This window comes from Pseudonaja textilis, chromosome 1, assembly GCF_049901715.1.
Source record: "Pseudonaja textilis isolate UNSWEBS1 chromosome 1, rPseTex1.2, whole genome shotgun sequence".
Classification (NCBI taxonomy): Eukaryota; Metazoa; Chordata; class Lepidosauria; order Squamata; family Elapidae; genus Pseudonaja; species Pseudonaja textilis.
In genome coordinates, this window is record NC_141990.1 from 158,874,593 (window position 1) to 158,889,503 (window position 14,911).

Consider the following 14,911-nt stretch of genomic DNA (forward strand, 5'->3'; position numbering starts at 1 on the left):
TTGACTGTTGATCTGAAGTTAATCTTGAAATTAATCTATGCTAATCTGAGTGCTGATTACTGGTGGAGAGGTGCTGGAGTCTTTTTCTCTTTGGGGCTGGTTGATTATCTCTATTGCATAGTCTATAGTTGCTGTTGATGTCTATGTGTCTATTAATGGTTGTTTTCTCGGAGTTCCATGCTTCTAGAATAGACACATAGACATTAACAATGTCCCTGGAATTTTTTGGACTTTGGCCTGGTCTAGGATTGTCATATTTTCCCAATTGAAACTATGGTTAAATCTATCTATATGATATGTTGTGAAATTGAAGAATTCTCATCATGTCTTCTGACTGCCAGCTGGTGTTCATGGATGTGTTCTGCCAGTCTTCTGTCTGTTTGTCCTAAATAGTGGTTGTTGCAGTTCTTACATTGTATGTTGTAGATGATTCCTATTTTTTCTTCTGTGGTTACTGGGTCTTTTGGTTTGCTTAAGATGTTTTGAAGGTTTTTAGTTGACCTGAGTGCTATGCTTGAGTGCTACACTGATTCCATGTGGTTGTAGAAGTCTGTTTGTGGTTTCTGAGATATTCTTGATGTATGGCAATATAATTCTTTTTAGGATTTGTGTTGGTTGTGCAGTATTGGGTTGAGAGGTCAGGGGCCTTTTGATAAGGTTGTGTGGGTATTCATTTTCTTGGAATGTGTTGCATAGGTGCTCCATTTCCTTTTTCTGCTATTCTGGGTTGCTGCAGAGTATCTGGGCTCATTTTAATAAAGTCCTTACACAGCTTCTCTTGTGGGAGATTGTTCCTTTGGTAGTATGGTTAGTATGAGTGTTTTTTCTGTAGACTTGCATTTCTAGTTTGGCATTGTGGTCTCTGCTGATCAGAATGTCCAGGAAGGGTAGCAAGTTTTTTGTTTTCTTCTTCTCTAGTAAACTAGAGAAAACAAATATTCTCCTTTATTGGTACTGTTGAAGCAATTTCAGGGAGTGTGATTTTATGAATCTGTCCTGATAATTTCAATTTACTCTTGGATTCATTTTACTGAATTCATTTTTGAATATAATTTTTATGTTTTTTATTAAAGAAATGATTAACAAGATAAAATCAATACCAATTACCTAATCAAAGAAATCAGCGTTGCCATCTCAGCAAATCCTGCCATCTTCACCAGACATTCCTCCATTGTGGTTATTTTAAACAAAAGCACTTTTCAAATTAAGAGAGAGAACTTTCCTCTTTAAGAGAAAACTTTCTTAAATCCAAACCATATTAAGCTGCTTGCTATTATATCCACTTTTGTTCCAGAAGAAAACTTGACTCACAGAACGGGTTTTTTTCCCTTTATCCCACTGATCTGGGGATCTCTTTTTAACTATAAATAAGTTACATTCTAAGGTGTTTAAAAAGTCAGGCTCTGAGCAAACCTTCAGCACGTTTTAGTGTTCTAATGCCCTTAGAAAGGTGGCATTGCAGGTGAAAGCTGACTCTTCCCTGATCCCCAGTCGTTCTACTCAAGAGTCGACTGCATGTGCTGCAGTCTTCTCATGAGGAACATACTTCTGGAGTGGAGGTGGGTGATCTTATAGTTTCCTCTTGTCTGGAGAGGGTCCACTGTCCAGATTTCTCCATTTGGCTGCTAAACACCACCATCTCCACTTTTTCATAAATGTCCACCATGAATTTCACTCGAAATCTTCCATTTTAACTGAGTTTGAACTGCACATCAAGGGATCATTCAGTGGCCCATAGATTACTGTTAATTTACAGATGCAATTTTTTTTTTAAATGAGCAATTTTGGCAAGTACTTCACTAAACAGCTTGACAGAAGAAAACTAATTCTGCTGTAACTGTAATTTCAGGGACCTCCTGGTGTACGTGGTTTGACAGGAAACCCAGGACCAAAAGGAGAACCTGGAGAAATATTCTATGACTCCATTGTAAAAGGTGAACAAGGAGAACCAGGATTACCTGGACAATCAGGTATTCCCGGCAAAGAAGGAAGGCCAGGAAAGGATGGTGTCCCTGGCATCCCAGGTCCTAAAGGAGCATCTGTATGTATCTATCTGTTATGTCCATTCTTTTATACACATTATAGAACATAATTATGTGTGTGTGTGTTTAAATTAATTAATTTTATTTTTAAAACATTTCTGAACATTTGCATAATATGATGAATTATATAGAACTCTTAACTGGTTGAATAAAAATCCCTTGGTAATATGAGTAGATAAATTAATGAACTCTAGTAAATGCATAGTCTGAAAGAAAAAGCATATGCTGTGGTTAACTGATGCACAGATCAGCCGCAGTTTTAGAAGATTAAGATCTTTCACTATATGTAGAAAGGAGATTTGTTGACTATGAAAGCCGTTGATTGTGTGGATCACAACAAATTGTGGCAAGTTCTTAAAGAGATGGGAGTACCAGACCATCTTATTTGTCTCTTGAGAAACCTATATGCAGGTCAAGAAGCAACAGTGAGAACTGGACCCAGAACCACTGATCAAAATTGGGAAAGGAGTTTGATGAGGCTGTATACTGTCACCCTGCCTATTTAATTTATATGCAGAGCACATCATGAGAAAGGCAGGGCTAGATGAATCAAAAGTTGGAATTAAGATTGCCGGGAGAAATATCAACTTCAGATATGCAGATGATACCACTCTAATGGCAGAAAGTGAAGAGAAACTACAGACCCTCTTGATGCGGGTGAAGGAGAGAGTGCAAAAGTTAGCTTGAAACTCAACATTAAGAAAACTAAGATCATGGCATCCGGCCGTCTCGATTCCTGGCAAATAGATGGGGAAGAAATGAAGGTAGTGACAGATTTTATTTTCCTGGGCTCCAAGATCACCATAGATGGGGACTACAGCCAATAAATTAAAAGACGCTTGCTTCTGGGAAGGAAAGCTATGGCAAATCTAGACAACATATTAAAAGACATCACCCTGCCAACAAAAGTGTGTATAGTCAAGGCTATGGTTTTCCCAGTTGCAATATATGGCTGTGAAAGTTGGACCATAAGAAAGGCTGAGCGCCAAAGGATTGAGGCCTTTGAACTATGGTGGGGCCCTTGGAATGCAAGGCAATCAAACCAGTCAGTCCTAGAGAATATCAACCCTGACTGCTCTTTAGAAGGCCAGATCCTGAAGATGAAACTCAAATATTTTGGCCACCTAAGGAAAAGGAAGGGCTCACTGGAGAAGAGCTGAATCCTGGGAAAGATTGAGGGCAATAGAAGAAAAGGACAACAGAGAATGAGGTGGCTGGATGGAGTCACTGAAGCAGTCAGCATGAGCTTAAATGGATTCCAGAAGATGATAGAAGACAGGAAGGCCTGGAGGAACGTTGTCCATGGGGTCACGATGGGTTGGACACGACTTTGCAACTAACAACAGAAAGGGGAATACCTCTTCTAGTAGGGCATTTGTTGCACATATTATTATAATCACTTTTACTAAAAGTTATCTATTCAGCAACATGCCAAAACAACTTAATCTCTGTTTGTAAAAGAAGCTTTTCTCAATCCTTCATTTTCTCTTGAGTCATATCAATTTTGGGTGGGCAATAAGGGCTGAAGAGAATGAAGGAATTCGTTCCACTGACAGATATTGACACAGCTGGATTTCAGTAACAAACTGAAAACAAACTGCTGCTTGATTAAAGAGGAGATATTCCCTTGAATCAATCAAAGTACGTTTAATCAATTAATCTTTGGTGTAGTGGTTTAGAAAGCAGAATCTGTGAGCTCCAGCTATCCCTTAGGCATGAAAGCTGGCTGGATGACTTTGAGCCCAACATTTCTCAGAGAATTGCTGCTCACAGGAGACAGGAGTTTTAGATATGTTCACCTCTTTGAGTTATATTTAAACAATTGGGAAACAACAAGAACAACAAAAACAACAATAATAATTGCAGCTTCCTGCAATAACACCAGCAGAACTGCAAAAAACTGTGCTACTTAGAACATTGTACATCTTAGAAAATACTTGGTTGATACCTAGGATGCTGGCAGCAACCATATCAACCATCAATGATATTTGTGATACATTTTTAAATGTTCAGTTGATTGAGTTTCATGTTTAATGAATAAAAGAGATAATATTAACAACAACAACAACAACAACAACAACAACAACAATAATAATAATATCAAAATGATCAATGGACAAGCCATCAAGTGCCACCAACCCAAAGCCTACAAATACCTGGGCATACTGCAGGTGAACAATATCAAGCATGGGCAAGTGAAAAATGTGGACAGCAAAGAATACACACAAAGGGCCAGAAAAATTCTAAAAAGCAAACTGAATGGCAGTAACACCATCAAGGTTATAAATATCTGGACCACACCCATCATCAAATATGCCAGGTATTTGTAGGCTTCGGGTTGGTGGCACTTGATGGTTTGTCCATTGGGCATTTCGATTCCATCACTTTCTATGATTTTTCTTTTCTTCAGTGCCACTGTGGCGCATTTGTCCAGGCCGAACTCTATGCTGAATAATAATAACAATAACAACAATAACAACAATAACAACAATAACACAAAGGGACAGAAAACTTCTAAAAAGCAAACTGAATGGCAGTAACTCCATCAAGGCTATAAATACTTGGGCCATACCCATCATCAGATATACTGCTGGGATCATAAACTGGGCACAGGCAGAGCTGGACAGCTTGGATAGAAAAACAAGAAAACTGATGACAATACCCTATGCGCTGCACCCATGTAGTGACGTCGACAGGTTATATTTGCCCAGAAAAGCAGGTGGCAGAGGACTTTTGCAAGTGAAGCAGACAGTCGAAGAAGAGAAGCACGCTCTGGCAAATTTTGTGAAAGACAGTGTTGAACCAGCTTTGATGGAGGTCAACAAGAGGAAGCTGCTCAAAGTGCAGCAAACCAAAAATCAATATAGAAAAACAGCGATGCAAACTCGGGCTGACAGCTGGTGTAACAAAGCTCTGCATGGACAGTTCCTTGAAAAGATCCAAGGAAAAGTAGATAAGGAAAAGACCTGGTTATGGCTGACCAATGGAACACTGAAGAAAGAAACAGAAGGCCTGATTCTTGCAGCCCCAGAACAAGCCATCAGAACAAATGTAATCAAATCCAGAATAGAAAAATCTGCTGATGACCCCAAATGCAGACTCTGCAAAGAAGCAGATGAAACCATTGATCACATACTGAGCTGTTGCAAGACAATAACTCAGACTGACTATAAACAACATCACAAAACAGTCACTCAGATGGTCCACTGGAACTTTTGTCACAACTACCGTCTGCCTGTAGCAAAGAACTGGTGGGATCATAAGCCTGAAAAAGTGGTCAAAAATGAGCATGCAAAACTACTATGGGACTTCCGAATACAGACTGACAAAGTTTTGGAACACAATATCCCGGATATCACGATTGTGGAGAAAAAAAAAGTGTAGATCATCAACATTGCCATACCTGGTGACAGCAGAATCAATGAGAAACAACTTGAAAAAGTCACCAGATATCAGACTTGAGAATCGAACTGCAGAGACTTTGGCATAAACCAGTGCAGTGGTAATTGGTTCCAGTGGTAATCGGCACACTGGGTGCTGTGTCTAAAGACCTAGGCAAGCACTTAAAAACAATTGGCACTGACAAGATCACCACTGGTCAGCTGCAGAAGACCACCTTACTGGGATCTGCTTGCATCTGCCCATACATCACGCAGTCTTAAATACTTGGGAAGTGTTTGACTAGTGATTTGTGATACGAAACCCAGCATGGTTATCTCGTCTGCTGTGTATACTGTCATTTTTGTGTAGAATAATAATCATTATCATCACCACCACCACCACCACCACCATCATCATCATCATTATTATTATTATATAATATTGGCTGGTTACTTGACTATTGCGAAATCCAGCAACATTTCATTGCCTCTTCATTACCAATTTTCGCCATGAGACATCTTTTCAGATGGACACAGAATTATGGAGCTGGGAGGGACCTTGGAGGCCTTTTGTCCAACCCCCTTCCCAGGACAGGAGTCTATGATGTCCTCTGTTTATATTTGTTCTCAATACTGTACTTGTGGAACGTCCATAGTGGACATCCTTCCTTGCTTCCTCATCATTTCCTATCATAAAGCATCCAGTTCTTATTATTGTGAGTGGAATAAAGGGGAAGCATTTTTCAATTCAACGCTTTGTCAGCATAAATATTAAGCCTAATTTGGAACAAAGATCAAATCCATCTCATTGATTACCTGCTTGCCCCTAATAATTGCACCAAGTGAATTATTCATTAAGATAAATTTTATGCTGACATAGTACATACCTTCTCAAGAAGCATCAATCCCAGGATTACCAAAAGCCTTTTTTTTCTGAATCAATTCCAATACTATGTTTTGCAATCAACTATAATGGCTCCTGAACTTTGCTTTGCCTGCATTTTTATGAGAGCAGATAACGTACTGAGCAAATCCTTTAAATAACAGAGGTTTTAGAAGTGGAGACAAATCAACTATAAACAACCAGTTTCTATTGTTATGGATCCTGTGTTTGACTTTGTTTATGTGGCCTCTTGACCTTGGTTCCTGTGTACCTAACCCTAGTAGGCATGTCCAGAGACCCTGGGAAAAGGTCTGTTTAAAAGAACTGAGAAAGTCTCTATTAGATTCCCACAGATGACTTGACCCTGTGTGCTAACTCCATGTTTCTGGAGGTTGTACAGGAAGAACCTTCCCCATCCCCAAATCTCCATAACAGACTGGATTTTATCCTGGTCCAGACTTAGATCAGGAACTATTCAGCTAGTATAGAAGTGTATATCAGTTCTTCCTGGGGAACAGGAAATTCTTCCTCTACCCCACTCAGTGGTGGGATTCAAAAAATTTTACTACTGGTTTTGTGAATGTGGCTTGGTGGGTGTGGGAGGGATACTGTAAAATCTCCAGTCAGAGGTGGTATTTGCCGGTTCTCCGAACTACTCAAAATTTCCGCTACTGGTTCTCCAGAACTGGTCAGAACCTGCTGAATACCACCTCTGACCCCACTTACTTTCTTCTTTCCTTAAACCAGGGGACCATTGGATTAAAAGGAGACCGTGGACTCCCAGGAATAAGTGGTTTACCAGGGCCCCCTGGAGACAGAGGTTTCCCTGGTCCTCCAGGAGCTGGGAGTCCTGGACCACAGGGTGATAAAGGAGAAAGGGGGCTTTCTGGAATCCCTGGGAACCCTGGACTTCCAGGTAATATTATAAAAGTAATGTGTATACTCATTTTTAAAAATGGGCTGATGGTCACCGTATGTACCACATTTGGCAGTGATTAAAATGAGTGTTACATTTTGCGTTATCACAGACATAGCAGCAGAATTGGCAGCTATTTATGTAATATGGTGATTGCCTTTGTGATTCAAAAAGACAAATTCTTCAAAACTGTCATCAGACTGAAGAGTTATTTTGACAAAACAACCCACAGATTATTTTAGTGGAAGAAACAAGGAAACCACTGGGGGAAACAAAGGCTAAGATGAAATATTCTAACTTTTGTAACTTGGAAATCTGTTTCTTAAGATATTTTAAAAGTCCTATCTCTGAATAACAACATCATTTAAATATATGATTTCCAAATAGTACCCCTTTATGATATATATGCAAACAAGATTTACAAACCTTGTCCGCAGCAGTGTTTCTCAAACCCAGCAGCTCTAAGATGCATGGACTTCAACTCTCAGAATTCCCATCTAGCATGCTGGTTCGATTTCTCTTCGCTGATGATGTAAAGCTATTCAACACCACAGACAATACTGCTACCCTTCAAAAAGACCTTGACTATGTATCAGAATGGTCAAACAAATGGCAACTTCAAATCTCAACAAATAAATGCTCTGTCTTACATATTGGCAAAAAAAAATAATCAGAAAATAAAATACAGGCTGAATAGTCAAGATCTTGTTGATGATCCAAACTCTGTCAAGGATCTTGGAGTACTCATCTCTAATGATCTAAGTGCTAGAGCCCACTGTAACTACATAGCCAAAAAGGCATTAAGAGTTGTTAACCTAATCTTACGTAGCTTTTTCTCTGGTAATATTACACTACTAACTAGAGCATAGAAAACAATACTCGAATACAGTTCATCAGTCTGGAACCCATGTTACGTATCTGATATTAGCACAGTTGAGAAAGTCCAGAAATATTTCACAAGAAGAGTTCTCCACTCCTCTACTGGTTGCAGAATACCTTATGCCACCAGACTTGAAATTCTAGACCTAGAAAATCTAGAACTACGCCGCCTTCAGTCCGATCTAAGTATAGTATGTAAAATCATACATTGCAATGTCCTACCTGTCAACGAATACTTCAGCTTCAACCAAAACTATACAAGAGCACACAATAGATACAAACTCAAGGTTAACCACACCAAACTTGATTGCAGGAAATACAACTTCAGCAACAGAGTGGTCAGTGTCTGGAATACACTACCTGACTCTGTGGTTTCTTCCCCAAACCCCAAAAACTTTAACCTTAGACTGTCTACTATTGAGCTCACCCCTTTCCTAAGAGGTCTATAGGGGGCGTGCGTAAGCGCACCAACATGCCTACCGTCCCTGTCCTATTGTTTCTTTTATTTTTTTTATTTTTCTTATTTATCCATGTATTCATAACTATGCTTTTACTTATACCTATTATCTTGTAAGCAATTGACCAACCAAATAAATCTAAATCTGCTGAGATTGAGAATATTGTTCTGTAGCAGGGGTGTCAAACTTAAGGCCCAGGGGCTGGATCTGGCCCACAGGTTGCTTAAATCTGGCTGTGGAGCCACCCTGGAAACAGCGAAGGACTGGCCCATGATGCTTCTGCCAGCAAAAATGGAGACTGGTGTGGCCCTCCCAAGCTCCGTTTTCTTGGGCAGAGTGCTGGAGCAGGCTATCACAGGAAAGGAGAAAGAGAAAGAGAAAAAGAAAAAGAAGGAACAGTAATAGCAATAGCACTTAGACTTATATACTGCTTTACAGTGTTTTATAGCCCTCGTTAAGATTTACAGAGTCAGCCTATTGCCCCCAACAATCTGGATCCTCATTTTACTGACCTCAGAAGAATGGAAGGCTGAGTCAGCCTTGAACCTGATAAGATTTGAACTGCCAATTTTCAGGCAGCTGGCAGTAGCTGAAGTAGCCTGCAGTACTGCATTCTAACCCTGCACCACCATGGCTCATGGGAAAATGGGAGGAGAGAGAGGAAGGAAAAAGAAGGAAATAGGGGAAGGAGGAAGAAAGAACGGAGAATGAAGAGGGAAGGAAAAAGAAGAAAAGGGAAAAGGAAGGAAGGAGATTATAATGAAAGGGAGGGAGAGTGTGAGGGTGGCCCCCAGCAGCTCTCCTGCCCTTTCACCATCCCCTTGTCTCCTCCTCCTGACCTCTCCTGATGGTCTCCCATCCTATTGCTGGGAATGCTTTGGTTACAAAGCTAGGTCTCCTTGAATGGAGAAGGAGTGGGCCTCCCTCTGATCCACACACTTTGCCCTCCCCCACACACCATGAACAACCTGGCCAAGGACAGCAAGAACAGCAGCAGCCTCGAGGAGGAGGTAAGCGCATCTGGGCACCCCCTTGGGGAAGTGGGGCTGAGTTGTCAGGTCCCAATGCCCTGGGAGCTTGAGGGCAGGACGGGACACTTGCCCACTGCTGCCTAGGGCTCTGGACAGCCTGCGTCATCCTCTGAGGGTCTTCCACATGGCCTGAGAGGGACAGCAAGGCTCCTCTGGAAGACAAGGGTTTGGCATTCTCCTTGGTCTCGTCCTTTGCTGGAGACAGTGGATCCCCCCCAGCCCCACCTGGACCACCACATGCGCTCCCAACACAAGTGATGTTGAGCTGGCCGTGTCCACTCTGGCCACACCCAACTGGCCCCTCAAAGTCAAACACAACCTTCACGTGACTCTCAATGAAATCGAGTTTGACACCCCTGATCTATAGTAAGATAGAATGATGACTTGCTGGGTCTTAGAAACCCATATTTGCTCTTTCTCCCCCCCCCCCAAAAAAAATGGGCTTCACCTTACAGTTTGCTGTGAAGAAATAGACAATGGAATAGATGCCATCTATAGATAGATTGTACTAAATAACTGTTGCTATTTATATATTGTACTTCTCTTTTCATGTATTTGGGCACTTTTTCCATTTTCTACACAATGTGGACCTATTGTATGCCTATAAAATGCAAGAATTGTATCTAATTATGCAAATTAGATTATGTAATCTCTGTTTGTCTAATACATTGTTTAATGTGTTAGACAAGCAGAGATATGCAACACCTTTCCTTTTTTAGTCTTCCTCATCCATTATATAAAGCAAGAAAACATTTGCCTGCATTTGTAATTTTGCTAAAAACCAGCGATTTTTTAAAGTAATAATCAGTAACATACTCTTTGTGTGGCTGTTGTGAAAAAAAGTAAAATACAAACCAATATTTTTACAGTTGACATTTCTGGGATATGTCAGATATGAACTAAAGAATTCTGAGAAAGCCACAGCAATGGCTTCAGGTCATCTAAAAATTTGAAATTAAGGTTTAGTCATCAAAATAATTCGATTTAGGGAGTATTAGACTCCCCAAAGAATGTATATGAAAGGATGGATATCAGATTTTTTTTTTTTTAGGCTGGAGTTGTAAAATATTGGAGGACTTACTGACACATACGATATGGTCATGTGATCATTTCATGTTTCTCTGGGATAGCAGAATCATAGAATCATAGACCTAGAAGGGACCTTAGAGGTCTTCCAGTCCAACTCCTTGCCCAAAGCAAAAGTCCTTATACCATACCAGACAAATGGTTATCCTATCTTCTCTTAAAAACCTTCAGTAATCCCACATCTCTGCAAGACAAGCTATTTCATAGATGGCAACCTGTCCCATTAATAATATATTAATGTGTATTATTACACATGAGAAAATCTGTAAATGTTATGTGAATGTTATGTTGAATTATATACCAAAGCTTTGGACATTGCTCATTTCTCAAGAATTGCAGTTGTATGCAGTTGTACGCATGGGGGTGGCAAAAAGAATGATATTAAGAAGTTAATATAATGGTATTAAGCTATTAAAAAATGGTTAATCAAAAATACATGATCTATCTGATTTGGAAAATCATGTTTTCTATCAATCAAAGGATGTAGGAATATATTTTACTGTGACAATGATTTTGTGATATTATAATAACAAATTAATAGAAAACCAGCCACTGTTGATAAGTATAAAATATATTATAGATTTATTTTTCATTGTAGTTGTATTTTTAGTTTTTACTTTTATTTTTTAAAATCTTTTTTAAAGATGGGTTTCTTATTATAAAGTTATTAATAAACCTGAGGAAAAATAGTGTGTTAAGATTGTTTCCCCGTATGTCAATCTTTACATGCTATCCAGAGAGAAGACATAGTGAGCTGAGTAGGATTTATTTTCCTGTTGCAACTGTTGTATATGTGAAAATAAATATTAGGACTTAAATTATATATTCTGAAAAAGTAGATGATGCATTTGTTAATTTGGTATATCCTTCTATGCATTTATTTACAAGGCCCCAAAGGTGAAGCTGGACGTGTCATTTCCCTGCCTGGTCCCCCAGGGGCCAGAGGTTTTCCAGGATCTGATGGAAATCCAGGTCTCCAAGGTATTTTGTTGTGTTGTGATGTGGAGAATGTTCTTAATTGTTCCATGATTCCTTTTCATCAGAACAATACATGGCTTATTTTATACCTACCTCCACAGGTGACAAGGGAGATCCAGGGATCCCAGGAAGACCTGGGCTGCCAGGTGAAAAAGGTCTGGTAGGGCCTCCTGGAATTGGGTTTCCTGGCCCTACAGGGCCCCCAGGTATTATCTTACTTACACTATAAAATGAATGACTATTTGAAAAAGATTCTTTGAGGTAAATAGAGTATGTCCAAAATTTCAGAAATCCTTTCTTCTATGCTGGAGATGGGGCCAAAGCAAAAAATTTCAAACATATTTTAAATTATGAATATCAAAGAAATGTGATGTCATTGGATAAGCTAACAAAAAGTTAAAAACTTAACATTTAATACCATGTATCAATATTATTTTGATTTAAAAAATTGGATTTCTAAAGAAGCTTCCCAAACTCAAATAAATGCAGTCCATTTCCTGGGTTTTCTTTCTGTTCAACATACTATAGACTGATCTGCTCCCACTTTATAGCAACAGCATTTAGGCTTATATACTGTACCACCCAAGAGTGCTTTACAACATTCTCTGAATGATTTAATGATTTACATTATTTGCATATTGCCACCCACAATCTAGGTCCTCATATAAAACATCTTTTACTGGCATGTATATAATAGCAGCATTGACAACAGGCAGAAATCTTTGTGGAAGCATCTCATCATGGAAACACCACCAGCTGTTCTTTTTATATAATACTCATACATGGAAAAGGACTTTGGTGGAATTACTTAAAAGGTGAGGGCAGGGGGTTTTCAAGGTACTAAGCAGCTCCATGGCTGCCTGCTCCTCTATGCACCCCAAGCAAGGTCACAGAGCCACGTTTCCATGCCTTCCTTAAAGAACAAGAGAGGGGTCCCCTCCTTACCTCTGGGGGGGTGATGGCCACACAGGATGGACTTTATAATACTTGCAATATAGATTTTGTAGTACTTGATGTACTACAAAAGCATTGATGAACATGGGTTTTCTTGTATTTTAAATTCACATTTTGAAAAAGCATGCATTTTCAAATGTATTGCTAATAATTTGCCATAAATCTTAATCTTCAAGAAAAGCCTTTCTTTCGGAAATGAGGATTGGCAAGAGAGCATTTGATAGATTTGTAGATAATAGTTTCATTTTTAGCTGTTCACAAACCTCTATGAACAAAGCAAATATTCAAGCCCAACCTTGGGAAGCATGAGAATGTATTTTATCCATACCCTTATCCATTCTGATGCAAATATTTCCTTTATTTTTATTCAGAATACAATGCTCTTTTATATGGCTATGCTCATATATTATTGGATGCTTTAATTCTTGTGATGTAATTGGACTGATGACTTTTACTAAATCAATCAACTTTTACTAAATCAATCAACTTTTACTAAATCAATCAATTTGTTGTGCTGACTATAAGAGTAAATATGAACCATTTTTTCAGGTTTCCCCTTTTCATAGGAAGACCCCACTTTATCAGAGTACTCAAATAAATAGTTCTTAAATGATTTTCAGACTAGTTTGCTTATTGGAAAAAGTAAGCCAAGACTGAACCTGGAGCCAGATTTGTCCTTCAGGAGAGAATCTTATCTTTCCATTAGGTTTAGAATAGAATAGAATAGAATATTTTATTGGCCGAGTGTGATTGGACACACAAGAAATTTGTCTTGATGTAAATACTCTCAGTATACATAAAGAAAAGGTACATTCATTAAGAATCAAGAATCATAACGTACAACACTTAATGATAGTCATAGACAATCAAATCATACTAGGAAACAGTCAATATAAATCGTATGGATACAAGCAACAAAGTTACAGTCCTACAATCACAAGTGGGGGGGGATGGGAGTGATGAGAAGATTATAAGTGCAGACTTTGTAAATAGTTGAACAGTGTTGAGGGAATTATTTGTTTAGCAGAGTGATGGCTTTCAGGAAAAAAACTGTTCTTGTGTCTAGTTGTTCTGGTGTGCAGTGCTCTATAGTGTCATTTTGAGGGAAAGAGTTGAAACAGTTTATGTCCAGGATGTGAGAGGTCTGTAAATATTTTCACAGCCTTCTTTTTGACTCGTGCAATATACAGTATACAGTATTCTGACACAACTAGGTGTTTAGCACAACATAGGCAAAACTTTTGCAATATTATGCGTCTTGTAGGCTTTCCTGGTCAGCCAGGTCCACAAGGTTCAAGCGGAGAGAAGGGAGAACCTGGTCCCCATGGTGCGCCAGGTGCAGCTGGAGCCAAAGGACAGAAGGTAAGTGCCAGAGCTTTGATACTGATGAGGGTCTTCTTCCATGCCACCATGCTCTTAGGAACTGTATCCCCACCCATTCTCTGCTTTTAGCCAGGCTTTAAGTATGTCTTACATACTGGCAAAAAAATATATCAGAAAATAAAATACAAGCTGAATAGTCAAGGCCTTGTTGAGGATCCAAACTCTGTCAAGGACCTTGGAGTACTCATCTCTAATGATCTAGGTGCTAGAGCCCACTGTAACTACATAGCCCAAAAGGTATTAAGAGTTGTTAATCTAATCCTACGTAGCTTCTTCTCTGGTAATATCACACTACTAACTAGAGCATACAAAACATTTGCTAGACCTATACTCAAATACTCATCAGTCTGGAACCCGCATTACATATCTGATATTAACACCGTTGAGAAAGTCCAGAAATATTTCACAAGAAGAGATCTCCACTCCTCTACTGGTTGCAGAATACCTTATGCCACCAGACCTGAAACTCTAGACCTAGAAAACCTAGAACTATGCCACCTTCGGTCCAATCTAAGTATAGTATATAAAATCATACATTGCAATGTCCTACCTGTCAACGAATACTTCAGCTTCAACCATAACAATACAAGAGCACACAATAGATAAAACTCAAGGTTAACCGCAGCAAGCTTGATTGCAGAAAATACAACTTCAGCAACATGATTCCTGTTTGTTGTCTTTTTTCAGGAAAAAAAAGACAGTGCATGAATTATGCAAATAAATTGCATAAAATTTTACTTTTAGATTGTGTACAACAGGGATAGATTTGTTTCTTAACAATGAAGGTGTAAGTACCATAGTAATATATGTAAGCACTCAACGTGTGGCAAAAGCATTAATGTCATTTTCTTTGTGGCCTACCTATTTGTGTATGTTATCTCTTTATAGTTGTGCTTCTACTTACTGACTTAAAATGTGGTC

General features: G+C 39.1%; 1 protein-coding gene across 1 annotated transcript in view; it reads left to right on the forward strand.

Annotated features, from left to right (window-relative positions):
- Positions 1-14,911, forward strand: part of COL4A1 (collagen type IV alpha 1 chain) — a 142,614-nt gene that overhangs the window by 73,120 nt on the left and 54,583 nt on the right. The window contains exons 25-29 of the mRNA XM_026707637.2: positions 1,850-2,041; positions 7,053-7,221; positions 11,564-11,656; positions 11,755-11,859; positions 13,872-13,969. Of these exons, the coding sequence (XP_026563422.2) occupies positions 1,850-2,041; positions 7,053-7,221; positions 11,564-11,656; positions 11,755-11,859; positions 13,872-13,969 (657 nt within the window). The remainder of the gene's footprint in view (positions 1-1,849; positions 2,042-7,052; positions 7,222-11,563; positions 11,657-11,754; positions 11,860-13,871; positions 13,970-14,911) is intronic.